Genomic DNA, 26,658 nt, shown 5'->3' on the forward strand with positions numbered 1-26,658 from the left:
CACAATTTTCTTTTTCGTGAGTGTCGCTGTCCTAATACCACTTTTGTGCGCCCGGACTCGTCTTTCCCGCGATCCTATTAGCGCTCTGATATTACGGTCCGTGCACACGTGCCCACAGAGCGAACTATGCGCTGAGCGTACACCTTTTCTTGCTCTCTCTCATCGTTCCCGTTGGCATACAGATGAGCTCCCTAGAAGGCGGAGAAGTTGAGGTCGTGCTGTGCGAAGATCTGCTCGAAACGGGCCGGTACGATGGCTTTGCGGTAGCACCGGGGTACGCGCATGTGCGACTCGAGCCCGATGTCCTGGGCCATCGCCACGGCGTCCGGGTTGCAGTCGACCACCATCATGGTGAGGCTGACGCGCGTCAGCGGGTTTCCGTCCACGAGGGCGCGCAGGAGCACGTCGGCCACCTGGCGGTCCTCGCAGTACATGGGGCCCATCATGGCTCCGCCCAGGATGTTGGTGCCGATCTTGCCGAAGCCGCAGACCACCTCGCTGCCGTCGGGCCGCCGCCGAAGCACGGCGCGCGCGAAGCCGTCCGTGTCGTACACCGTGTAGGTGACCGCCTTCTCGCGGTTGTAGCAGTGCACCAGGGCGTCGTACGCGATCACCTGCGCCGACGAACAGCGGAAGAAAATTGGTTATGAGAAGTGGGAAGGCCGCCAGTAAGTGCCTCACTGTTGGGGGTACCTCAACCGCGTCGTGAGGGGAGGGATGAAGGAAGGAGTGAGATAATGGAGAGTGAGGCATGCGCCATAGCGGAGTGCTCCGGAATAATTTCGACCACCTGAGGTTCTACGTCGCAAACCACGCAGGCATTTTACCATTCGCCTCTACAGAAAATCAGCCGCCGCAGCCGGGACTCGCTCCTGCGTCCTCGCATTCAGCAGCCGAATGCCATAATCCCTGAGGCACTGCGGCGGGTTCAATGGTAGAAGGGTATGCCGATTATTAGAAGCATTTAAGCAGTAGCGGGAATCGTCAGACGAGCAGGAATAGCTCAGCGCAGGCATTTGTGGGGTTTACAATGAAACGGACCTACACTGCATGGTGATTTACTTGCACAGATATGGAGCCGCCGTAGTGGCTCAGTGGTTATGACGCTCGGCTGCTGACCCGAAAGGCGCAGGTTCGATCCCGGCCGCGGTGGTCGAATTTCGATGGAGGTGAAATTCTAGAGGCCCGTGTACTGTGCGATGTATTCCAGGTGGTCGAAATTTCCGGAGCCCTTCACTACGGCGTTCCTCATAGCCTGAGTCGCTTTGGGACGTTAAACCCCAAAAAGCAAACCAAATCTAATTTGCCCTTTATAAGGCGCACATAGGAAAGGCCTGGGTCACATGACTGGTTGCACGCTTTCATGGATAAGCAGATAGAAATTCTCCACCTTCATTGGCCAACGCATGATGACGTGGTGCTGGAATGGTTGCGCAATTTTATTTTATGTTACCGCAGACATGTAATATTAATGCTGTTACTACTTCTGCTGCAGCAGCTGCTGCTACTTCTGCTATTAGTATACTTCTGTCAACACTTCAAAGATCGTAATGCAAACCCCACAAACCACACCAGTCACGGCTATGTCGCTGCAAAACTTTCCGGCGCCGGCAATCGAACCTGCATTTCTGGTTCTGCAGAATGTGAACCAGGTGTCACGACCACCGGTACACGTCACGACGGATGCTGCGTACCTGGGGAAGGAGGTCGTTGCTCACGGGCACGGCGCGCAGCTGGTCCGTGGGCTTGGCCAGCTTGTCGGTGTTGACCGCCGTGCCGCTGAAGACGAGCGTGTTCCACGAGTCGACGTGTCCGAAGCCCGCGCGGTCCCGATACTTGCTGAGGTGCTGGGGCACGGCGTTGAGACCCGCGTTGCAGTCACCCAGCCTCCGGGTCATGGTCCGCCAGAGACGGATTCCGATGCCGTGGCCCTGCAGGTGCTTTCGCACCGCGTACATGCCCACGAAGAAGAGCGACTCGTGCTGGCGCACGCAGGCGCACGTCGCCACCACTCGACCTGCGCAGGCGGGAAGAAGACACGACAGTGTTTTCTGGCACATGCGTACAAGGATGCCATGGCGCTGATGGAAAGCTTCCCTTCTACCCGATGGCGACCATTAGGCCACGAAGAAATTCCTGCTCGTCTGAAATTACCAAAAAGTTGCACGCGAACTTCAAGAAACTAGATAACGTTCTACCATAACCACAACTACCAGAACCCAACATTGCGCTATTTTCGGATTCAACCACTGTCAAGGATTTCAACTCGCCGGGACCACAGCAAAAAGGTACATATTCCACACTCAAATACGCTTGCATATTCCTAATCATTTATTTCCCGGACAAGCAATGACTGGAATAACCTGTCAGCATCACTAACAAGCACATCTGGAATTGAGAACTTTAAATCCGCATAGCAAAGTTTCTTTTCATAGCTAGTGCTCATATTTTCATCATGGGTAACTATGTGTATGCCTATGCATCCGCCCCTACCCCTTATTAATGTACGTTTGTACAATGAGGGTATAATAAATAAATAAACTGTAACGACGAAGAAGTTCCTGATCAAGCGAAGACGACGACGAACTTCTTACCGTTGTGTTGAGCGGCATTGCCATCGCTTTGTGTGTGTGCTCGTGGTGCTCGACCTCTGTGTCTACGAGGCCTGTGTCTCTGTGTCTACCGCCGGCGCACAGTACTCTAACCATCCCAGTACCCATCTTACAAAATAAATAAATAAATAAATAAATAAATAAATAAATAAATAAATAAATAAATATGTACCTACTTGAATTTCTCAGAAGGCAAAAACGAAGGTTCCAGAGTCGAGTCTCAGGCAATACTTCTCAGAAAGGTAGCAGACATAATGCACCCATTTTTACACTTACTAGTGCCTTCTGCACGAAGGAAAATCAAATGACGCTAACATGAGAGCATACTGCATTTATAAGTTCCTGGTCGAGAAAGCACGAACTGCAAACTGCATCGATGAGGCTAGAGGTGTTTACGACAAGACGTTTATGGGGCAGAACTGTTTGCTATATTAGCTATATCGAGTTTCTTGACCCGTAGGAAGCCCGAGAATTTCGTTTGCTATAAGTGTGTTTACCATATGCGCAATTACTATTATCGGCTATCGCGTTGTGTGCCGCCTCGGCAACGGAGGTTTTCAGTGAAGAAACGGACGACCCCCATCTACAGAATGGAAGATAGTTTATTTGCCTAAATTAAGCCTATATAATAATTCACAGTTTTTTTAGGCTTATGTATGCGTCAAATAGCAGCGACAGGAAAAAGTTCCGTTTCTTGCCCTCTCAGTTAAATATGTTTGATACCGCTGTTGTATTAACCTGGTTGTTAGAACCTTCAGTGCAAGCAAAGACACGTCACAGCTCGAAAACCTGCTTGCGCAGCACTCCTGCCGTTCTAAGACGTGTCAGACATGTCGTAGGGAATCGCTGCTCTATCTGTGAGCAGGAAAGTTTCCCGGCCACTGAGAGTAGCCTGCCTCTTTCTTCGTATTTGCTTTTAACGTAATGGCTTTAGTGCGGATGTTCGCAGGAAAAGCCGAGCGCGTCTTCACGTTAATCCAGAATTGGTCGAGAGGTTGCGACGTCACACGTTGAGCTATGGAATGAAAACAATTAAAACCTGAGTTAAATTGTTACTATGAGGTCGTAGCATGACTCATTTGTCATTATAACATATAATGAGGTAAACTAATTACCCTGAAAAGAAAGCAGGGTAATCAGTTTGGAATGGAACCAATGACCCTTGGGGTGCGAGTCAAACTCGTTACCCTTGGCCACTGCATCACGGGACCATACAAAGCAATGATCGATCGTCTCTAGTTGGTCGCATTGGCGACATCAGCGACCATGTCACAAAAGTCTCTTTGGCGCGAAGCCAGGCCTTGACGGGTAGATTCCAAGCGTGGGGTTTAAAAAAGAAGGATTTTGCAGTAGGTTGAATATACATTCGCCGACCTCGCTTCAATACACTGTAAGCCACGGATTCTTGGCCACCAAGGCATGTTCTTTCGAATTGAGTTCAAGAGAGACCTTGAGTGTCTTGCGGTGTATCACGGGGTCCATTATTCCTACTGGTGTATGCTAATGAGTGCAAGAAATTAGACAAGGTACTAATTAAGAAAGAAAGAAGCAAATCAGCATTGAAGTTATCGCGTCATGCTTTTAAGGTGATGGTTAAGTGCCCCCAAAATTTTTTGCTTCATTAACACTAAGTTCCTTCTCGTTTGACCGCCGCCGCGGTGGCTCAGCGGTTATTGTGCTCGACTGCTGACCCGAAAGACGCGGGTTCGATCCAGGCCGCGGCAGCTGAATTTCGATGAAGGAGAAATTCTAGAGGCCCGTGTACTGTGCGATGTCAGTGCACGTTAAAGAACCCCAGGTGGCCGAAATTTCCGGAGCCCTCCACTACGGCCTCTCTCATAGCCTTAGTCGCTTTGGGACGTTAAACCCCATAAACCAAACCAAACCTTTCTCGTTTGCGTATACCATGGTACTCTTTTTTATGTGCCTGCGTCCAGACTCATGCCACTAACTTTGGAAGTCCATCTTGATCTGGCATGCCGATCCCGTACTTCCAATTCCTGAGATCACAACCGATGTGCTTTTTATTATCATCTCGGCCATCTTACAAAGAGAAGAAAAAATACAAGGAAAGCCGGCAATCGACAAAAGGTGAAATAATAAGCCGAGAGGTATTCTCGCTCCCTAGCCGAGCACCGCATAAAACGAAGCGCACACGGAGCTAGCACCCTTTCGTCGGGGGCTTCAGCGCACTCATTTCCGCAGCCCTGGCCATCGCAGGATGACGACAGCGAGGGTGAAGCGAACGCGGGGTCCGCCGGCGCTCCCCTTCAGACATGCCGCGTTCCATATTCTGCGAATTAATCCGACTGGGAAAAGAGGAATGGAAGCAGGAGGGAAGGAATGGGAAGGAAGGAGGGGTTCTGCATTCCTCCGCCCGAGGAGAGCCTTCAGCTCAGCTCATGACAGGCAGCGAAAGAGAGCGAGAGAGCACATGTGTGTTGGCTGAAAAAGAGGCTAGAGAGAGAAAGAGGGAGGAGTGAATAAATAGAAAAGAGGCTAACTGAGGGGGCTAACTTTGTTCGGCCCTATATTGAAGCTGGCGCACGCGAGGGAAGAACGGTGTTATTAACAGCCATGCACACGAACCGAACGTGAAAGGCAGAAAAATTCCGAGCCTGCGCTGAGAAGACGAACGCGCAAACTGTTGAAGCCTGCGCGTTCCTCGGGCTTCTTCTATACTTCCCATCTGTGCGCAGCGCCGCCGGGAAGGGCATGAGTACGGTATGGGCGGGAATATGAGGACAACGCCAGCGGGGGTTCGAACCCCGTTCCCTAAGCACACGTGGCTCCCTTCCCGGCCCAACCTGTCTCGTCGCTGCTTCGCTCTCCTCGTTTCGACACCGCGGCGGCCCTACGAGGAATGTGCCTCGTCCTGTCCTCGTTCTCCCCTCCCCCCTCTCTCTCTCACCCATCCAGATCATTTTCAACGGCAAGCCAGCAGGCCAGCAGGTCGTGCCTCGGGAAGCCCGTATAATATATAAGGTGTATACACCTTTCCAACGTGGGCGCTGCCATATTGTTTCCGGCGGCGGAACCGGTTTCTAGCAGTCCAGAGAGGAGGCGTTTCGCCGCTTCCACCGTGCTAGCGGGAGGTGCCCACTGCAGTCCAGGGAACAATATGGCAGCGCCCAGGGAGCCCTTTTTGGAAAGGTCTATAGCACAGACCATCGATTCTTGCCGAGCCTTCTTTTGTGCACTAGTTGTGCGCACGGAGTTATGTGCTTGCTTTGGGTCCCCTTTTTTAATTCATTTCTTCCCTTCTAGCTTGGCTTCGCTCTCGCGTTCGCTTACATTTAAGAACAGCACTGTCTAGAAAAGAACCACATCACTTCACCCGTTCTCCCCCTCTGTCCCTCCTTTCTTATGCCGTCTCTTTCCTTCACCACGCCGTTTAATTTAGCTCTCTCCCTCGCGCTCTCTCTCACCGCCATTGCGCTGTTGGTGGCCTGTTCGTCGTGCGGTCCCAATCTTCGGCGTGGCGCAACGACAACTGAACGGGAAAAGGGGAAAATGGGGATGGCTGGAACTCCTTCGGGAAACCACCTTAGTCGTTGCTGGGCTCCCGTTTTCTTCTCGAATTCCACCGCGTTTCCCTCTCTCTTCCCTGTTCCTGCTTCCCGACGCGGCACCACACCACCGCTGTCATCGCCTCGCATTGGAGCGCGCCTCCTCCCCTTCGGCTCCCTCTTGGCCTTAGCCCGCTGGGGAACCGAATTGCAGTTGACAGCTAAGGTTCGCGCATGCGCGCCTGAGTGGTACTACGGTTCTGCGCCGGCTTGTCGTCAGGCGGGACACGGAGAGAAAGGCGCTCTCTTTCCCCAATGCCGATGACTTCTTCTTCTTCAGCTCTCCGTGACCCAGACATACTTTGCGGTCTTGTGACTACCTGCCTGCCCTCTCGCGGGCTTTCGGAGTTAGTGCTACCCCAAGGAGCGCCGGAGTTTTCTTGTGAAGAGTGCTCGGTTCGGAAGAAAAGCTATAAAACCGAGCTTGCAGTGAGCTTCTAATTTGACGTCTTTCGAAAGGGATTCGTGTCCGTGACCAGTGGATTACATAGCACTGTTTGCTTTTCACAGCCTAGTTGCGTAATGTGTCTCCAGTTACAATGGCATTCAGGTGAACCGAGGAGTGTGTGGTGGTGGTGAAAATATTTTAATGAAATGGTTTAGGAGGTTGTAGCCGTGGTTGGAGCTCTCAGTCCGGAACCCCATTGGCGTAGGCTGCTGTCCGGGCTCTTTCGATGAGTTGCTTTTGACTCTTTCCGTCCGAGCTGGACAGAGCTGCCTCCCACCCCTCCTGCGTTGGCTGGTTATTAACAGTGATCGCCTGATTTCGTTGGCAGGCCCATACCATATGGTACAGGTCCGCCTTCTCCCCGCAGAATTTGCATTGTGAGTCAAATGACTCCGGGTCTATGGCATGCAGTCTTCGTGGGTTGTTGTAAGTGTTGGTTTGTAGCTTTCGGAGGTGTTGTTCCTCCCCTTTATCTAGTGTCTTAGCCGGCGGAGGGTAGACCCGACGGGATAATCTTAAGTGCTGAAGTATGTCATTGTAAGTTAGTAGTGGGGTAGGAGGTTCCACGGCATCCGCACTGGGTGCCCGGGGGAGAAATGCTCGGGCTGAGGCATGTGCGCTCTCGTTCCCTGGGATGCCCTGGTGACCTGGTACCCATATTAAGTGTTTGTGTGTGGGTTGGTAGCCACGGATGTAGCTATCTTGCAGGATTTTAGCTGCTAGCGGTGCGACCCTGCCCCTGAGGTAATTGCGATACGCTGTCTGTGAATCTGTGAGAATGTATATCGAGCTAGTGTGTGTTGCAGCTAGAGCAATCGCCACTTCTTCCGCAGCCAGTATGTCCTGGCTAGCCAGTACTAGTCCGTCGACTGTTGTATTTTGGTGCGCTACCGCGACGGCCGTCATTCCCTGCTCGGGACCCGCAGCATCGACATAGAACACGCCCTCGCGCCCGCCGTAGTGTCTTTTCATGGCTTCGGCTCGTGCTTGTCGTCTTGACTGGTGAAAATCAGGGTGCATATTCCTGGGTAGTGGAGCTGCCTTGAGTTGTCCTCTCCATGAGGCTGGGATGTCGGTTTTGGTGTCTAGCTGTCGGGGGCAATTGATGTTTAAATCACTCAGGACTTGTCGGCCAGTTCGAGTTGTGGAGAGCCGTACCACCTGCGCCGTAAGGTGTGCCTCTATCAGCTCATCGATCGTGTTGTGCACACCCAGTCGCAAGAGCCGGTCCGTCGATCTCGCAAGAGGGAGTCCCAGGGCCTTCTTGTAGGCAGTTCTGATTATGATGTCGAGGTTTTTGATGTCACGCTTCTTAAGGCGGAGGTAGGGCGCTACGTAGACGACGCGGCTTACAACGAAAGCCTGCACCAGTCGCAGAGTATCGTCTTCTCGCATCCCCGATTTGCGCGTCGTTATCCTGGCGATCATCCTGGCGACTTGCTCGCTCACGAGCCGTAGTTTCTGGAGGGCAAGAAGGTTGTTGCCGTTGTTATTTATGTACAGACCCAGTATCTTCATGGTCTGAACTTCCTTGATGGGTGAGTTGTCTACGCGGATATTGATGGTGTCTTGATTCTTGCGTTGACGGAAGACTATCAGTTCGGATTTTTCGGGTGAGCACGTTAGTCCACACGCCCGGGCATAATTTTGAACTGTTGTCGCCGCGGTTTGTAGTTGTTCTTCAATCATTCCCATACTTCCCGTGGTTGTCCAGATGGTTATATCATCAGCGTACAGGGCGTGGCGTATGCCCTGTACCTGATTGAGAAGAGGTGGGAGATTTAGGAGTGCAATGTTGAAGAGAAGTGGGGATAGTACTGCCCCTTGCGGAGTGCCTCTCGTGCCCATCTTCACTTGCGTTGTGTGTTTTGAGCCGGTGCTGATGTTGACGGTTCTGTCCGTAAGGAAATCGCAGATGTACGAGTAGGCTCGCTGTCCGCAGTTCATGCTGTGGAGGTTGTTGAGGATTGTGGAGTGTTTGACATTGTCAAACGCTCCCTTGAGGTCAAGTGTTAGAAGCGCTCGGTTACTGTTTGTGCGTGCGGGATCAATGACTTCACGTTTGATTTGCAGAAGCACATCATGGGTGGACAAGTGTGCCCGAAATCCAAACATCGTGTGTGGCAGTAGCTCATTGTCCTCAAGATAATTGGAGAGACGGGTGTGGACTGCCTTTTCCATGAGTTTGCCTGCACACGACGTCAGGGATATGGGGCGCAGGTTTTCAATGCTGATTTTCTTGCCGGGTTTGGGAATAAAGTGTACATTGGCTGTTTTCCATGCTTGTGGAATGGTGCCGGTACGCCAACATTCGTTTATGTAATCCGTGAGTTGCTGCAGAGCCTCCGTGCCGAGGTTGGCCAGAAGTCCGACAGTAATTTTGTCTTGTCCCGGGGCTGTGCCTCGGCGCATATCTGCTAGTGCTGCAATGATTTCCTCTGAAGTGAAATCTCTGTCTAGGTCTTCGTTCGGTTCCCCACGGTACTCCTTATTGTAGGGTTGTGGGTCTCGCGCGGTGCAGATATAGCGACGCGTGAGTTCATCCACGAGTTCATGATCCGTGCCTTGAAAGCTGTGAAGGGCTCGATGCAAATTTCTGTGTTGTTCACTCTTCGCTTTCGGAGGGTCAATTAGGCATCGCAGAAGGTTCCATGTAGCCTTGGTGTCTAGGCGGCCTTTGAGGGATTCGCACTTCGTTAGCCAATTGGTGCGAGCGAGGTCCCATGCGTATTGGTCTGCTTGAATAGTAAGCTTGGCTATTCGAAGTCTTAGTTTCCGATTGTGTCTTTGTTTTTTCCACCGTTTTATAAGACTACGTCTTGCTTCCCAAAGGTGTAGGAGGTGGTTGTCAACAGCTGGGTGGTCCTCCGTGGTGGCAAGAGACTTTGTGAGCTTTTCTTTAAGGTCGAGAATGGAAGCCGCCCAATCTTCGTAGCTGGTTATTTGTTCGGATGTGGTTAGTTTGGTGTCCTTTCTGAATGTCTCCCAGTCTGTAATTCTGGCTTGCCCTCGTGGTTTGCTGTGCTTGTTGCTTTCGAAGATGGTCTGCAGCACGTAGTGATCGCTGCCTAGGGTCTCTCCTGTATTGAGCCACTCATAGTTGCGGGCATTGCGGACGAGCGTGAGGTCGGGAGAAGTATCCCGCGTTACGCTGGTGCCGACTCGCGTCGGGTGCTGCGGGTCCGTGAGTAGGGTCAGGGCCATGTCAGCGATGGCGGATGCTAGTTTTCTGCCTTTCGTGTCTTCCCTGGGGTATCCCCATAGGGGGCTAGAAGCATTAAAGTCGCCAACTATAGCTAGGGGAGCTTTTTGGGCTTCTCTTAGGGCTTTAAGAAAGATCACGTCGAAGGCTACGCGGTGCTGTTTGGGGCGACTATATATATTGAGTATATAGGTGCCCTTGCTGTTTCTGTGCTGTGGCAGTATTTTTATGAAGGTATATTCAATGTCGCTGTCTAGATTAAGGTCTACAGTAATTGCCGTGCATGATTTGTGGACCAAGATGCATGTCGAGGGATTTGTTTGATGTGTTGAGTATCCTCTGATCTTAGCCTCCATATTCACTTCTTGCAGGGCTATTATTTGCGGCGTATCGGGATGACAGTCTATGTATTGCTGTAATGTTTCCCTCTTCCGTTTTAGTCCCCTGCAGTTCCACTGTAGGATAGTAAGTTTATGTCTACGTTGTGGAGCCATGCTGAACACTAGAAACTTGTGCCTCATCATGTGGTGCGCCCTCAGGTTGTAGATCTGGCTGAGTGCTTGGCAGACGACGAGTTCCCATTTTACCCTGCAGCTTTGTGCCTCTGTTGTGAGAACCATCTGATAATTCCTGAAGTTTGCGGTCAATTCTGATCTCCTGCGATTGCATCCTTATTAAAACTGGTTCGAGGTTTTCCATCATGGGTTTAATAACTGATTCGAACATACTTTTGATTGTCGTCTCGATCATAATTTGTAATTTATTTTCAATGAGGTCTTGAATTGTTTTTTCCAAGCGAGTGATGCGTTCCTGGGTTTGGGGGTGCTCTGTATATTGCTGCTTTAGTGCCTGCGATGGTGGTGCCTGCGGAGTTGGTGCCTGGTGGGGTGCGTCTGGTGTAGTTGCTTGCCTCTCGGGGGTGCTAGCATCTAACTGGTGTGGAGACGGAGGGTGTAGCTCTGCCCTATCTTCTTCCATCGGACATGCCTGTTGCGTCGATGGAGGTAATGTGTTGTTTGGATTGACTGCGATGACTAACTGCTGTTTCAATGTGCTATTTTCTGATTTTAGTTGTTCAATCTCTGCTTTAAGTCGTTTGTAAGCCAACGCTTCGGGGGAGGAGGCAGCTACATCTGCCCAGCTCACCTTGCTGCCGTTGCGCTGCTCCTTGTTATGGGGTCCTGTTGTCTTCTCGGCTGGACGACTGCCGTTGTTGTGCGACACATTATCGGTAGTCCCAGGTCCATTGCTTGAAGAGCGTGAGCCGGGTGGTGCTGAGTTGTTGCTGGACTGGTCCTGGTGGGTCAGTCGGTCCCCGCTGCTCGATGGACCTCTGCTGCCGGACCGGTTCCGAAGCCTGGATCTTGACCGGTGGTTGAATTCTCCTGTCTTGGGCTTGGTTTTTTGTGATGTTCGGTACTTGTACTTGCACTGATTCGACCCCATGAGATGTGGACCTTCGCAGACCGTGCACTTGGGTTGGCAGTCGTGGGATTCTGGAACATCTTGCTGACCGCACTGCGGACATCTTGACTTCGAAGGGCAAGGGCAAACATCCGCCCGGTGTCCAAGTTTCCCGCACAGTGCGCAGGCTGGCGTTGTTTTCTTGTATAGGCGTACTGGAACCGCTTCACCGTAGTAGAAGACGTGAAACGGAACCTTTCTTCCTTCAAACGTGATGGCCGCCACGTTGGAGGAACCTAATTTTCTCACGCTCACCACTGGTGCGTCCGAGGAGCGAAGCGCGTTCGTGATGTCTTCGTTGGAAACCCTCGGGTCCACTTGTATTACTCCTTTGCAAGTGTCGTCGGAGGGGCGGAGGTAGGAGTACACTGCCTGTGCCTTGTCCCCAAGCTGAATTTCGTGAATTGCCAGGATCTTTCTGATTATTTGGGCGTCTCGCACCCCGACGACGATGATGTTCTGTTCCCATATGGGCCAAACGCTGAGCTCGGCTGAGCCCTTGTCGACGCCAGCAGCAATGTGCAAGGCGTTTCCGACCGCGTTGCTTCCCCTGAATTTGCTGAGATCCAGCGTTCCTTTAGGTTTGATTATGATCACTGCATCTTGCTTGTCCAGACGCGGCTGCGGAGGAGGCTTCCAACGCTTGACTTGCGTGCGGGGCGTCTGCTGCAGCGGCGTATCCCCTGCCGCGGTGACGCGTCCATCTGGCGTTCGACCTTTTTGCCGTGCCGAGTGGTTGTCACGGGCTGATGCGCGTTCCCACTCTTCTATCTTGCGTTGGATAATCGCCTCCGTAACCTTGTCGAAAACTGGGGTTTTCGCCTGCGGCATGGTGACAATCTGCATCCCCTCCGGGTCGTATCCCATCAGGGTCGTCATGGTTTGCGGCAGAATTTGCCCGCGGAGCCGCGGCGGGCAGCTGAGTCGTGGCCTAACTGTTAGGCTTAGCAACTCGCGCGATCCGCTTGGTCTTCAAATTCTCGAAGGATTTGAGAAAACGGTCCCACCTGAACAAGGGTGGGTGGTCTCCTCGTTGTTCTGGAAGTGTAGCCAGATGGTGTCGCAGCGCTTCGGCAAATGCTTCGGGAAAGGATCATAAAATTCGGCGGAGCCGACGTGAGACACGTCCGCTCTTCCCGACTGCTGAGGCGCGTCCCCGAGGAGTGTGTGTTCTCAGGAATGTTCCGTATGCGATCAAGTGAACATGGTATGGAGGAGTTTCTATTCATCCACAAACACTGTCAATATCAATGCATACCGGAAAGTGCATAATGACTATACTTCGTCTGCCTATGAGCGTCTCGCCTGTGCCTTTTCGGCCACATGCACCATAATCTTTAATATCAATATTCGCAAGAAGGCGAAGGAATGGACGATCATCAATACGGAAGAGGAGCTGGTGACGATTCGGAAAGGCCTGAGCCTTCACCCTGCTGCTTGATGGTGCTTGATGCAGGCGATGCAATAACGAGTTTTTTTTTTTCTGGCGGCGTTTGTTATTTTTGAACCGGTGTAATGACGTTCTCTACTTTTCTGTAAAAAATGCGCATATGTTGCCTATGGTGCTTGAATTTTTATGCAAGCGGGATGGCTTCTAAACAGAAGTGGCAAGCTGTAGCAAATGTATGCGTAATAGACCCCTGAGTGAAGTCTTGCTTTCAGGAAATATTTTTTATTTTTGTACATCGATATGGTTGCATATAGAAAAAAAAATCACGGAACGTCGGCGTCGTCGCATGTCGTACCCGAATATTCCTGAGTTAATTCGCGAGTTGTACAATGACAATATTTTCCAGGTTACCTGTGACTTCGGTATTTTCGGGAACGTGCGGCATGCTGTCGCGACACTTCGATGGGCCTAAGCGATTTATCCAAATGGGAAGCAGTGAAAACGGAGGGGGGGGGGGGGGGGGCATTATACACTGAATAATGGCATGAATGAATTATGAATTATGAACAAATGAATTATGGCATGTAGGAGTTTGCTTTCTTTAATTTTACAATAATAAGCTTACTGGACGTTGCGTCCTCGTGCAATAATAGCTGCGTAAAAAAGAAACACAGCAAAAAAAAACAAAAAGATGTTTGCTTAAATGTTGCGAGAATGCGTTCGGAGACGCGCCGGCATCAGTGCGTTACTAAGCAGCCATGTACCCGTTTCGTGTCGTTCATTTTCGTAGCGAGAGCTACATTACCCGCAGTATCGCCGTTTCGCTTTGGGCCTTTGGCGCCACTTGTGCGCATGCGCGAGGAGCCGAGTGACGTCACAGCTGCCGGCGCCGCGCGCCGACGCCACTCGCCTGTGACCAAACGGCCGCCTGTTACTTTACGGTTTACCGGGCCGTCTTTCTGGCAGTCACTAAAGTTGAATAACACGCGCCGCCTTCGCCACATGTCTCGTCTTTAATATCGAACGCGTAGCCTTGACGATAAGCAAAACAACTAGACGTAACCAGGGGTATAGCGTACCTCTCGCTAAGTATATCCTGGCATAGCTGAGCTAAGCAACTGCCAATTTTTTGCTTTCTCTTGTGCCGAACTCCTGCGGTGACCATAATTGTGCACACCGAAGAGACACACCGCGAAATTAGCTGCTCGCTTGTCACTAATTGTATTGACGAGCTTTGAGATTTGGAAATAGGGAATAGACAGCCGAGGGTTCAGTACGAATGATGCATTCGGAGCTTTTGCAACACTGCTTGCTCGGACACTGAAGAGAATGTAATCCAATCTCTTTTCTTAAAGAAATTGGAATGTTTGGCTTTTTATGTCCTTTTTACGTTCGGCCGCAGAAGGCGTTTTCGTAGTTGATCATTTTTTTCCCGTCACTACGTTCAAACTAGTGACGTTAGTGATGATATCGAGGACATTAGGGTCTCCGTGATTGCTGATTCATGGTCTGGCCTCGTCGTGGTCTAGCCTCAGAGATCCGCAGACAAATTAGGTCATGGACATCTCCTTGTGAAAACAGCCTATGGAGGCGGCACCTGTGTTTTAGTTTGGCCTTCCCGCGGTAATAAAAGCTATGCTTTTAACGAACATAACTTCTATGTCATAAGACCGCAGCAATCAATCCATATGTACTAACTTAAATTCATCTTCAGTGTATCTTTTTAATGGGCGTAAAGTGTACAGAGGCTTAAACATGAAAACTTGCAAGCAAAAACACAAACAAGCCAAGCGAAATATCATTTTACACATCGCGATGCATGCGCTTAGTATAGCATAACAGTCACCCATCAGGATTCAACGGTTTCATCTCCTTACAGGTGAGCGTGAAAGACTGGGCACTGCAAGTAACGTGCTTGCAAGACTCCATGTCGGTGAGTTTACTGCTGCTTGTTTCTTCTCTCGTTTACCTCGCGAGGATATCTGTAGTTTGAAATGGAGGCATGCATTTACAGCTTGCGCAGTGCGTTCGAAATGAAGAATGAAAAACGAGATAGCAGAAGCATACAACGTCACGCATGCAACGCCGTGTCAGAATAGAATTTTCGCTCCAGTAATATGTTTTTAATGTACGCTTTTATATATAACTCAGTATTCTATTTCCATCTCTCCAGCTCTACCCCCATGGCGTGACAAAGGTGTTCGCCTAGAAAACAAAAGAAATCGTTACCAAGCCTCCCCTTTCTTCCACAGCCTGTACTGATCTAAGGAACCGCCACGAAGGGTCGGTGGCTTTCGCATTTGGCTACTGAGCCCAACGTCGCGAGATCGAATCCCGAGTGCGGCGACCGCATTCTGATGGAGGGGAAATGCAAAAATGACTGCGCTGTGCGATGTCAATGCTTGTTTAGGAACCACAGATGGTCGAAGTCAATCGGAAGTCCTCTATTACGGCTTCCCTCACATTCTGTGTTGCATCGTGACAGTTAACCGCACATACCGCTACCTACTACCTGCAGTGACATATGGAATACTCAAGTCTCTGCGTGGTGTGCGCTGCCACGTCCAAAGCCAGCCTCATAAAAAGGATCTATTGTACAACTTGATGTGCGAACTCGCCTCAGTGCCACTGTCACGGCACATTTGTTTTTCTTTCTTTTTAAAAGCCCTTTCTAACATATGTCGGTTTCAGGTGAGGAAAAATATTCTCTCCTGGAGATGAACATTGGGCTTAAGCCTGAGTCTTTGAAGTGATTTAGGTTACAGTGGGTTAAAGCAAGCACTACAGACTTCTAACTTCTCCTGAAATACTGCATGTGCGCGGCTGTTTATCAACGACTAGTAAAATGAACAGAGTGGTGGTCATCACTGTCTAGAACCTCCAAGCAGCAGTAATGCTGCAGAAGCCTCACAGCAGAGCTGAGAGACTGATCCAGTTAGTCATCACGTGGCCAGGGTTTACTTTTGGCAAGCATTCATGTGCTTTCCCTTCTCACAAGACAACGGATTCGTGAAAAGACGAGCCCGACGAGCAACCGTTCCAGGCGGTCAGAAACCACCCAACGGGTTTCCCCATAGAATTTCATCCGTCTTTTGGTCACTTTGAACACGTCAAGTAAGTCAAGCGGGCTCGCAGTAAGCCTGCCAGCCAGCAGGTCTCGCGTCATTGTAATGACCATTCTCCACGACATGTGAGCAATAGAGGACGCACGTAGGTTTGGTACCGCTGGTGGCTCTGCGCCTCACTTGAAACTATACTACGGCTCACTTTTTTTTTTTTAAGTGCGCGAGTTAGATCAGCAGCTTGTTTTCGTTCATCACACCTATACGCATAGATCGCCAATCGCGTGTCCTGGAGCTTTTTGTCACCGATAGAACTTTCTCAAGCGTCTTACATTTCTCTGCAGCGCCTTCAAAGCCAGCCAGAGAAGCCTATCTTGTGGGATTTTTTTAACTGCGTCAAAACGGCAACTATTAATCTATATAAGCCCACAACTTCTAATTCGTGATTTGCGGTACTACACTTTCGTTCGATCCAACAAAGTGCCCATTGTTTAAAACGAATCCTCTCACAAGCGTTATGACGCCCCGCGGTCCATATTCCTTCGACGCGCATTAGCCGTCCCTATTGCGTATTCTAAGGGCGAAGGAGGGGCCATTATGCGCCTACGCTTGCTCCGCAATAATCGGAAACAACGTCTCTTGTCGCGTTAATCGATGCAAGCAAATGACGCGACGCTGCGCTCCACGCGTCGTCGGCTATTAAATGCTAATGACTCGGCATCGGCCGCTCTCGGGACTTTCTTCATTGCTCTCGCGTTCAGATATCTGAATAACAAGCTGCTTCGGTTCCAGTTACGGTTTCATATCACACAGAGAAATTGCTTTTATTTTTTCCGGCGCCGCGAATTCACGAATTTGCGAGAATTCTGTTCTCACAGGCAATGAAAATATCATTTGCGGGTGTGCAAGCCAATATGCTGTTCAGTACGCCTTGCATAAAAACGAATGATGCGGGCGTGCGCGTCACAGGGCGTCGAGCATGACTGTAATATCTGAACTTTACCACTCTCTCGGCACAAAAAGTGGCTCATATAGTGCAAGTCTAGGCAAAGTTTTCAAAGCCTTAATCACGAAATATCCATGACATTTGAACCCTATTCATATGTATAGCAGCCTCTGTATTCGTCTGCAGTGATCCTTGATTTCCTAGACCCGCCGCGGTGGCTTAGTGGTTACGGTGCTCGGCTGCTGACCCGAAAGACGCGGGTTCGATTCCGGCCGCGGCGGCTGAATTTCGATGAAGGCGAAATTATAGAGGCCCGTGTGCTGTGCGATGTCAGTGCACGTTAAAGAACTCCAGGTGGTCGAAATTTCCGGAGCCCTTCACTACGGCGTCTCTCATAGCCTGAGTTGCTTTGGGACATTAAACCCCAACAAACCAAACCAAACACTGATTTCCTATACTTTAGAGGGCAGAACTTAACCGCCATGACCATTCTTTTCGCTGATACCGAATTTCACTAGACGTTTGCAAAAGTTGCGGGCATCACATCTCTTCCTTGCATTTTCAGGTAGCCCGAAGGTGTCCGGCCTTTCAAAACGATAACCTATAAAGCCAGCCTGCCACGACTTCTCAGAATACCAAGACTGATTATTATGACGATATAATGTCTCAGGTCTTTTCTTTGGAACGCTTTCATGGCGAGTGAATGAGGCAACAGTGAAACAACATAAAATTTCCTGAGAAATTTGTTCAAAGTTAGTGATAAAGCTCTTCTTCGTTTATTTTAGAGCAATAGGCAGCGTTTGTTCTGCAGTAAATTTTTACATAAGATCAACTCCTCCGTAACAAAGTCGCAAAAAATTACAGCAAATAAAACTTCTTTTTTCCAAGCAAGTTTATGTTTTTTCACTATCTAAAGCCTTGCTGCACAAATAAAGAAAAAGGAAACAAAACGGTGTATACTAAAATGAGAAACCATAAGCACTCGTTTCTCAAGGGGATGCTGGAAATCGGTTATATCAACGTAACCTCAGAGGACCTTGCCTTAATCCCGTAAGCCCCGCTTGCCGGCAAAAGCGTCGGCAAGCTCATCCTGTTCGCGTCAAAGAGCGGAAGCAGATGTGACAAATTGCACTTCCGACATCCAAAGCTACAAGCTTCAACCATCGACAAAACTACATGAGGCTCAGAACGAAATGCGAAATGCTACCGTCTAGCCTCCACCCCCCCGCCCACCTCCGTGCACACATGAGGGCTAGATCAGACAAGTCAATACAGAAAAGGGGAGCAAGCCAGAGTGTCTCTGCAGGAAACCGCGATTCGCGGATTCACCCATCCGTGTCGTCCCCCTGTTCCCGGTTCTGCGGAGAAAAGAGCGAGTGCATGACAAACCGGAAGGATGAACCTGGGTTATATTCGACGAAAACAACCGGTGGCTCCTCGGGACGACGTCAAGCGAACGGGCGCGAAAAGCAGTTCGGGAATACAGGGATTGCTTTTTCAGTGCATATTGTTTCTCTCGCGACTGTTGGGGATTGTCGCTGAGGAAAAAGCAAACCGTGTTGTAATAGCAAGAGGGAAGATGTGGGAAAAAACACACGCAAAGAGTGTCAACAATGGAGTGATCCAATCACGCACTTGTCGCACCGAGTTTGCCTCGTCCATGTCAGTGTCTGCTCTGCTGGCTGCATTTGTGGGTACTGAGCTAACGGAACTCGCTGCAGCCGCCGCGGTGTCTCAGTGGTTATGGCGCTAGGCTGCTGACCCGAAAGACGCGTGTTCGATCCCGGCCGCGGTGGTTGAATTTCTTTTGGAGGAGAAATTCTAGCGGCCCGTGTACTGTGCGATGTCAGTGCACGTTAAAGAACCCCAGGTGGTCGAAATTTCCGGAGCCCTCCACTACGACGTCTCTCATAGCCTTAGTCGCTTTGGAACGTTAAACCCTCATGAACCAACCAACTCGCTGCAGTGCTACTGGCTGCTGTCTGCCAGGATTGCTCCGTCCTTGTCTAAGTCTGTTTTGCTGCTAACTACAGTAGTGGGTACTCTGCAAACAGAACTTGCTGCAGTGCTACTGCCTGCTGTCTGTCAGATTTGCTCCACCCTGGTGTGAGTCTATTTTGCTGCTAGCTGCAGTTGTGGGTACTGTGCTAACAGAACTTGCTGCATTGGTACTGCCTGTTTTCTGTGAGGTTTGCGTCGTCCTTGACTGAGTCTATTTTGCTGCTAATTGTGGTTGTGGGTACTGTGCTAACAGAACTCGCTGCAGTGGTACTGCCTGTTGTCTGTCAGGTGTGGGTCGTCCTTGACTGAGTCTATTTTGCTGCTAACTGGAGTTGTGGGTACTGTGCTAACAGAACTTGCTGCAGTGGTACTGTCTGTTGTCTGTCAGGTTTGCGTCGTGCTTGACCGAGTCCATTTTGCTGCTAAGTGCAGTTGTGGGTACTATGCTAACAGAACTTGCTGCATTGCTACCGCCTGTTGTCTGTCAGGTTTGGGTCGTCCTTGACTGAGTCTATTTTGCTGATAACTGGAGTTGTGGGTACTGTGCTAAAAGAACTTGCTGCATTGGTACTGCCTGTTGTCTGTCAGGTTTGGGTCGTCCTTGACTGAGTCTATTTTGCTGCTAACTGGAGTTGTGGGTACTGTGCTAACAGAACTTGCTGCAGTGGTACTGTCTGTTGTTTGTCAGGTTTGCGTCTTCCTTAACTGAGTCCATTTTGCTGCTAACTGCAGTTCTGGGTACTGTGCTAACAGAACTTGCTGCATTAGCACTGCCTGTTGTCTGTCAGGTTTGGGTCGTCCTCGACTGAGTCTATTTTGCTGATAACTGGAGTTGTGGGTACTGTGCTAACAGAGCTTGCTTCAGTGGTACTGCCTGTTGTCTGACAGGCTTCCGTGTTGCTTGACTGAGTCTACTTTGGTGCTAACTGCAGTTGTGGTTACTGTGCTAATAGAACTTGTTGCATTGCTACTGCGTGTTGTCAGTGAGGTTTGCTTCTTCCTTGTTTGTTTTGCTGCTGGCTGCAGTAGTTGGTAATGTGCGAACGGAATTGTCTGTAATGTTACCTCCTGATATCTGTTAAGGTCATGCCACTTGCTTTTTTATGGCCCCGTTATGTTAAATCAGAAATATAATTAAAGCTTTCTCATGAAGAAGAGACATTTCCTGAAAAAAAATAATATGCCTGCTGAATGGCACCATACAGAAAAAAAGGTAAGAAGCTGGTCACCTGAAGGCACGCAAGTTTAGAACAAAATATCACATAAAGGCTTTCCCGCCGCTTGTGGCGTACACGTAGGGGTAGTGATGTTATACTTTAAACTGCTGAATAGTACAGCACTATATTACTCTACTACTGTATGGCCTACAGCTACACAAGTAAAAAAAGAAGGCGCGAGAAAAAGACAAAACCGGAAGTCACACGAAGCACAACAGCGCCTCTTGCAGCGTGGCTGATCGGACTAGTTGGTTATTGATGGCAGCTAAGAGCTCAACTGTGCGCAGACGTAACACCACTGACACTATTCAACGTGGTGGTGTTCCGCCTTTTCTTTGCCCTCGTCTAATTGTTGCGCTGTGTCGTATTCCTAGCTGTGAAGGAGCGGAAGTTCCCTTCGCTCGACATCCATAGGAGCTCTCAAATTTTTTACGGCCTTTTTGCCTCTTTACTCAGCGGGCACTGTCTCTATCATCAATAAACGAAGATAATACGCTAGAATATGCTTAAAATAGAGAGAGTAAACAGGAAATAAAAGTGAATAATAGTAGGCCCCATTTCAAACCTGCGCTTGTAAGGCAAAGCACCTGTGTTGATTTTTTCCGGCAACATCTGAGAATAATGCCTGACCCGAGGCTGTCGGCACTGTAGGCAGCTTACAAAAAAAAAAAATGAAAGCAAGAATAAACTATGGTTATGGTAGTCAACTTTTCGGTCTTGAGCTAAAACGGTGCGCTGGAAAACAAAATTGGATTGGTGGGGTTTAACGTGCCAAAGCGACTCAAGGCTATGAAGGACGCCTTTGTGAAGGGCTCCAGAAATTTCGACCATTTCGGATTCTTTAACCTGCACTTGATTCCATCGGGGCTGCGTAATAAAAATTCCATTCAATTTCTTTCATGTAGTCGTATTGTCTCAGAAAATTCTGTAATATGTGCGTGCATAAAAATGCTCTTAATTCAAACAGCAATATCAGCAAATTATTGCCTGAAAGCGCCAGAACCATTAACACAAAGAACGCGTGTAACCCGCTCAGGTTCAGCGCGCTTCCGAAACACGTGCGTTGACGGCGAGCGTAGCGACTGCAGACAGAGGTGGAGAAATCCCAATATTCGCGCACCGGCGACCGCTGAAAACCTCCCGCCGAGCAACCGCGATATTGCTGAGCCTTTCTCTCGCGCTAATCTCCCGGTTCCAGTTAAAAACCTAGTACGCAGGTTTTCTTACCGCCACATCACCGCTCTCACCGAAAACATTTACTGGACACCAAGAAATCTGTTCCTGAAGACACAGGGCTCAGCACACTTAAACACAGCGCCTAAGCTGCGCGCTGCTTCGGTTTACGTTTGTTACATTTCCCGCTGCCCCTTGGGTTCGGCATGTTTTTTTCAGGTGTTAGAATTTAATGCTTTCCAGGTGGAGATACACGGAAGCGTGCGTAAAATGGTACAGTGATTCAAGATCTAGGACACCCGTAAATTACGCGAACGCACTCAGCATTGGGCCGTACCGCGCGCTCTGGACACCTGTGCGGACGGCGGTGCCAACATCGATCATACATCCATCCGCGTGGCCTTTTGTGCTCCGCCGCCGCGTCAGCGCGTGACGAAGCGTCGCGAAAACTTTTGTCGCTCGAACAATGGGCGACCAACCGTGCCGCGTGCGTTGCAGCGGTCACTTCGACGCTCCTCACCTGTCCTCGTGTCGACGGTGGCGAAGAACCCCTCGGGGTCCACCTGGTAGAAGGTGCTCACGTTGTTCTCGCTCTCCTCGAGGCCCTGCTCCTTCCAGATCTCCATGGCCTGCTTGAGCTCGTCGGGGCGCAGGTGCCTGATGAGCAGGTGCTCGTCCTCGCCCGAGAAGCCAGAGGCGGTCCGCCGGTCGGTTCCCGCCACGGCCGATGCTGTTGCTGCCGCTGCTGCGTCGGCCATCTCGGCGAGCACCGCGCGCGCTGGAGTTCTCGGCGCTGTTTGACGCGCCTCGGAGCCGCGCGCTCGTCTTCTATCTTCCAACTACCTCTTTTTTTTTCCTCGCCTCCGCGCCTCTCCTCCTCCGATCCCGCCACCGCCGGTGCGCGGTCGTCGATGAGCTGGGGAAAGAGTGGGAGGAGGAAGAGAGAGAGAAGGAACGGCTCCTTGTCGCGATGCATCGCTCCCGCTCCTCCTGCCTCGAGCGAGCGAGGGCGATCGATCTGACTCCGGCTCGACGAAGAAAAAGAAGAAGCTGCGGCATCTGCCGCTGCCGCCGCCGCCGCGTTCACTGTGTGCTGCTTGCTGTCTGCGCGCGTTATCTTCGCTCTGCGTGCCTGCCTGCAGCGCGGGCGCACTGTCTCTCTCTCTCTCCGTGCTTGACTATCGCGTTTCTCGCGAGCGCCTCGCTGATTGACAGACGAAAAGCCGATTTCTGCTCGCCGGCCATGGGAGGGAAGGAAAAGAAGAGCTCTGTCTTGCCTGCTCTCCGTTTGTCATCTCACTAATTCATTCCACGTGCGACTGGTTGTGCCATACCAGATTCATGCAAGCTCGTGACTTTTCAAAAATAAAAAAGGGAAATGTATGAATGTCATTAGCACTGATGTGCTGTTCTGAGCAGCTAAGAAAAATGCATTACATTCTTTTGTTAATCAGCATGCTAATAATGAATGTCAAGTCTCGGTATGGAGTCCCCCCCCCCCCATCCCCCCCCTCCCCCTACATTTTTTTTTACGTTGTGACGTAAACATCAGTTCATCGTTGACTACTGTGTTTTCAACACTTCAGTTGAGGACAGATGAAAACTCTAAATATCATATATTTATTAAAGATGGGTAGGATATTTAGTATTTGTCAAGCGCTATGCGTTGCCTATGTTGTCGCTTAGGTAAATACACAAATTTACTTGAGAGAGTATAGTGGTGACAACTGAGAGGAAGGCACATAATATATTGGTGCTTAATAATTGCCAAAGGCAGGTGCACACTCTAGATCTCCCCGATAAAACGGCACTACAAGCAATGGACGTGTGCGGAGCACGAGGACGACATCGTTTCAAGTGTATGATTTCTTTTCGCACACCTAAGAGTGTTTCTCATCACTGCGTAACACCAGATTAGAATAACATTGTTGCATACGTTCTCCTTATTACAAAGGTAACCAAAGGAAAATGCTGATCAAAGAATCAGGATTACCTTACTACAACAACTTGCTTAAAGAGTGGAACAAGCGTTAACGAACATTTTTCAAAACCTCCTTCTACATCCCTTAAAAAAACTCACGTGATCAGAAAGACCGCTCAACGTTGACCAGAAAATATAGAAATTCTGCTTACATAACGCTATTCGTCCGAGCCCTCGACGGCCACCCCACGCTACATAAAGTGCGCTTCTCTGCGCTGCATCAAAGTCTTCCGGGCGGTGCGCTCGTAGAAGGATCTGAGCAGCTGAAGCCCAAGAAAAGCGAACCGAACGCTCCTCCAACTTGTCCGGCGTGTTAGGGCTGAATAAAATTTGCATACGCCTGCGATGTCTTAGTAAACCATTCCCCATGCACGTGTAGAGGAGGACGGGGTGCCAACCCAATTTGAATTGAAGAAGGGGAAGCGCGTTTGGGGCGAGTTTCCGAATAGATCACTACTGCTGGCAGCGCGGAAGCAATACATTACGCGAAACACACTCGCACTGCCGAGGAACCGACAAAGAAATAAATACGAAAAGCATGCACGAGTGAGCTGACGGGCTAGTTGGTGCTGCATTCGTGTGTGTCTTGTGTATTTTGTTTCACGCTATGTCCTCGTGCCTTAGTTTTCACAACCTGAAAAGCACGTTGCTAAACCAGTGGAGCATGAGAAGGCGAAATAGCTAACTTAACGCTGTTACCTTGTACTTTAACTTAATATAAAACCTGTTTAAAAGTTCGGTTTCCTTTGATTTATTCTTTGTGGTTCCAAAAGTAGGTCTCGGGTACATAGTACATCATGTGACGATCACTGCGTTACTATCTTCGTGACTACCACTCTGTGACTTGCGTGAGAACCAAACTTTTTTTTCTGCAATTCAGAACAATAACGTTAGGAAAAGAGCACGCGCGAAACACAAAAAGGTGACGCCATACTAAAAGCTAGACCTTGTTCACGCGTTCACTTTGTTCACGCATTTTGGTGCCTGCATTTGTGATTATTCTAACCTGCAAATCGATAACAAGCTGTCGAAGCCATGCTGTTATTAGGGCTCTAAACGTCTGACACACCCCAAAATAAATATTGGCCCTTAAGTAGCAAAAGTACAACTGTACAGCCTCCCAGATTTTTAATAATAATGCGCGATCGTCGGTCCCGCGGAACTTGAACGCCTTTTAACGGCGATAAACGAGGAAATTCCAGAATTTTCACGCAAGCGCACAAAGTCCTCTCCAGTGCGAGCGTAGCCTTCTACGATGATCCCTAAGGCGCTGACATAAGGCGGTGAGGGTAGGAGAATTGTTAAGGGAAGGTTATTACTACTCCTCCGTCTCACTCCCATGACCCTCACGCCTCACCATTACCACTCCGCGTTTTATTGCGCTAACACTTACAGTGGCCATTCCCCGGATTTAGTAGTCGTGTGTTTGTGTGAAGCGGATTTTGTGCAGGCTTCTCACCTGCTCACCCTGTCAGGCGGCAGCTCAACTAATCCTCAGAGGCTCCCAGGGAAGAGCAACCTGGGTCGCTACCCAACCCAAGTCCCGCCGATGGCAACACCTGCCACAGAGAGACAGTGGCGCATCGCTTGACCGCTGCACCACTGCATAAGCAGTGGTAGGAAGGCTCCCAGGGATATAAGAATGTAGATAATAACCAATTCCACATATATGGACACATCAACCAACTATCGATATCCGAACAACTCCGATCTGTGAACGCTGGATCTGAACAATGGAAGCGAAGTGAAAACCGAACTGCTAGCTAATCTAATTCGCATCTGGCTTAACTACGCAGATAGACCATCATTTTTTACTTGCATATCGTGTTTGCTGTACCAAGCGTCGCTATTGAAAACTTAACTATTTAAAGCCTTTGCCGCCTTAATTTGTTTCTTTAAGGAGTTTTGTTGGTCCTCTTGTCACACTAAAGAGTGAGAGAAATCTTCGCTGAATGTCAGCGATGTCACATGGAAGAAAAAGGAAAACAAAAATCCGACTGTTGTGTGTTTTCACACCTTTGCATGCCGTGCACTATTGCTGTGGTGCTTATAAAAAGCGGATGTGCCTGGTATGGTATCTACGACGAGACTGTCGTCGGCATAGCAGCAACGGTGCAACTTTTCCGCGGCCGTTAAATTAATCGGCAAAAGCAGAAAGTGAGAAATATCGACACTCTCAGCGGGCGCAACACTCAAATCTACTGGAAACTGAGAGTTCTGCGCGTAGACCTTTGAAAATCGCGGATATTAAAATGAATCAGTGCTTTATGTATGAACTCATACTCTGCCTCGGTGTTTCTTCGCAGTGGAGTGAAAGCGTTACTGATGTCGTAGTTTACTCTTTGTACCTCTGTTCTTTTTCATTCTTTTTGTATGCTTACTTTCGTTTTTGCACTGGTTTTACAGAGATTGTGTATATTTTTTACTAATAACTTTTTTGTGTAAATTGTGTATGCCTCTGCATCCGCCCCTCCCCTCTATAATGTACATTTGTACCCTGAGGGTATAATAAATAAATAAATAAATAAATAAATAAATAAATAAATAAATAAATAAATAAATAAATAAATAAATAAATAAATAAATAAATAAATAAATAAATAAATAAATAAATAAATAAATAAATAAATAAATAAATAAAATGTTAGTTGATGGTAACCAGCCCTGCATAGTATGGTGTCGAGTGCATGAGAACAGCACACCTGTGTAATTTATGGAAATTCTCTGAAGGGTCTCCTAGCTTACTCAATAGCGACACAAATAGTTTTACGGTATTCTTTAGCGGCAAGATTAAATTGTCCTTCATTATTAGACTCAACCGGGCTGTAGCTAAACAGGTCAGATTTACCATGGTGTGGCTGTTCTGAATACAAAGCCGCAAAAAGCGATCTCCTACCGGGAAACCCTGTGCTTCATTGTGATGCTGCGTGAAGTTCCATCCCGACCACCTTTCAAAGAAAACTTAGCGTGTACGAGCGGAGTGCCGGCCTTTGTTGTCCAGACATAATAGGGAAGAGAAAACTCAATTTCAGGCTCGGTTGACTTCGAAAGGGCTGATCCCGAATTTGCAGCAAAGGTGTGACATGCTTCAAATCACTCTAAAATATCGCAATATGTAATCCTACCTTAAACCTGCCGCTTAACACGTTCACTGGGGTAGCGACATTCAGAGCATTAATGGCTGTGTGTCGTGGCCCATCGGTGGTCCACCTACTCTTTTTTTTTTTTTCGGTGTGACGTGATCCATCAGCGAACCACCGGCGAAGCCATCTTCTTGGAACCAGCAAAAGATGGCAATAACGACTTGGGATGCGAGCTGTAGGCAGGATTTTCGAAAAATATAAGCTTTAGGGCTTTATTGTGGGAGTCATTGTGTGACTCGTGCATGACCGCACAGCATTAATACACGACCCACGGTTGACCCACGACGCAGTAAACGTATTAATAAAGGAAATAAGCGAAATTTTGCAGCGTTGCATGGACAGCTCGCGCGGCTACTCTGACGAGCACTTACCGGCGAAGAAGGCCCCAAGATTGTTGTTGTTTTTAGCGTTCTTCTTTGCTCGCGAGTGTACGAGAGCAGCGCACCTGTG

General features: G+C 49.3%; 1 protein-coding gene across 1 annotated transcript; it reads right to left on the minus strand.

Annotated features, from left to right (window-relative positions):
- Nucleotides 1-116: 116 nt before the first annotated feature.
- On the minus strand, nucleotides 117-26,658 carry LOC149343311 (uncharacterized). The gene is made up of 4 exons (XM_089545828.1): nucleotides 26,580-26,658; nucleotides 21,605-22,000; nucleotides 1,695-2,017; nucleotides 117-614 (listed from the first exon to the last, which is right to left on the minus strand). Exons 2-4 carry the CDS (start codon nucleotides 21,840-21,842, stop codon nucleotides 192-194), a joined length of 984 nt encoding a protein of 327 aa, XP_089401954.1. The 5' UTR covers nucleotides 21,843-22,000; nucleotides 26,580-26,658; the 3' UTR covers nucleotides 117-191.

This window comes from Amblyomma mixtum, chromosome 5 (assembly GCF_055824585.1).
Source record: "Amblyomma mixtum isolate Tamu chromosome 5, ASM5582458v1, whole genome shotgun sequence".
In the NCBI taxonomy this organism is placed as follows: domain Eukaryota; kingdom Metazoa; phylum Arthropoda; class Arachnida; order Ixodida; family Ixodidae; genus Amblyomma; species Amblyomma mixtum.

Coding starts and splice junctions, on each gene's coding strand:
- LOC149343311 (XM_089545828.1), bottom strand. CDS start 21,842: ATGGCCGACGCAGCAGCGGCAGCAACAGCATCGGCCGTGGCGGGAACC. Junction 2,018..21,604: donor CACCGTCGACACGAGGACAG/GTGAGGAGCGTC, acceptor CCGCCTGCGCAG/GTCGAGTGGTGGCGACGTGC. Junction 615..1,694: donor GCAACGACCTCCTTCCCCAG/GTACGCAGCATC, acceptor TCGTCGGCGCAG/GTGATCGCGTACGACGCCCT.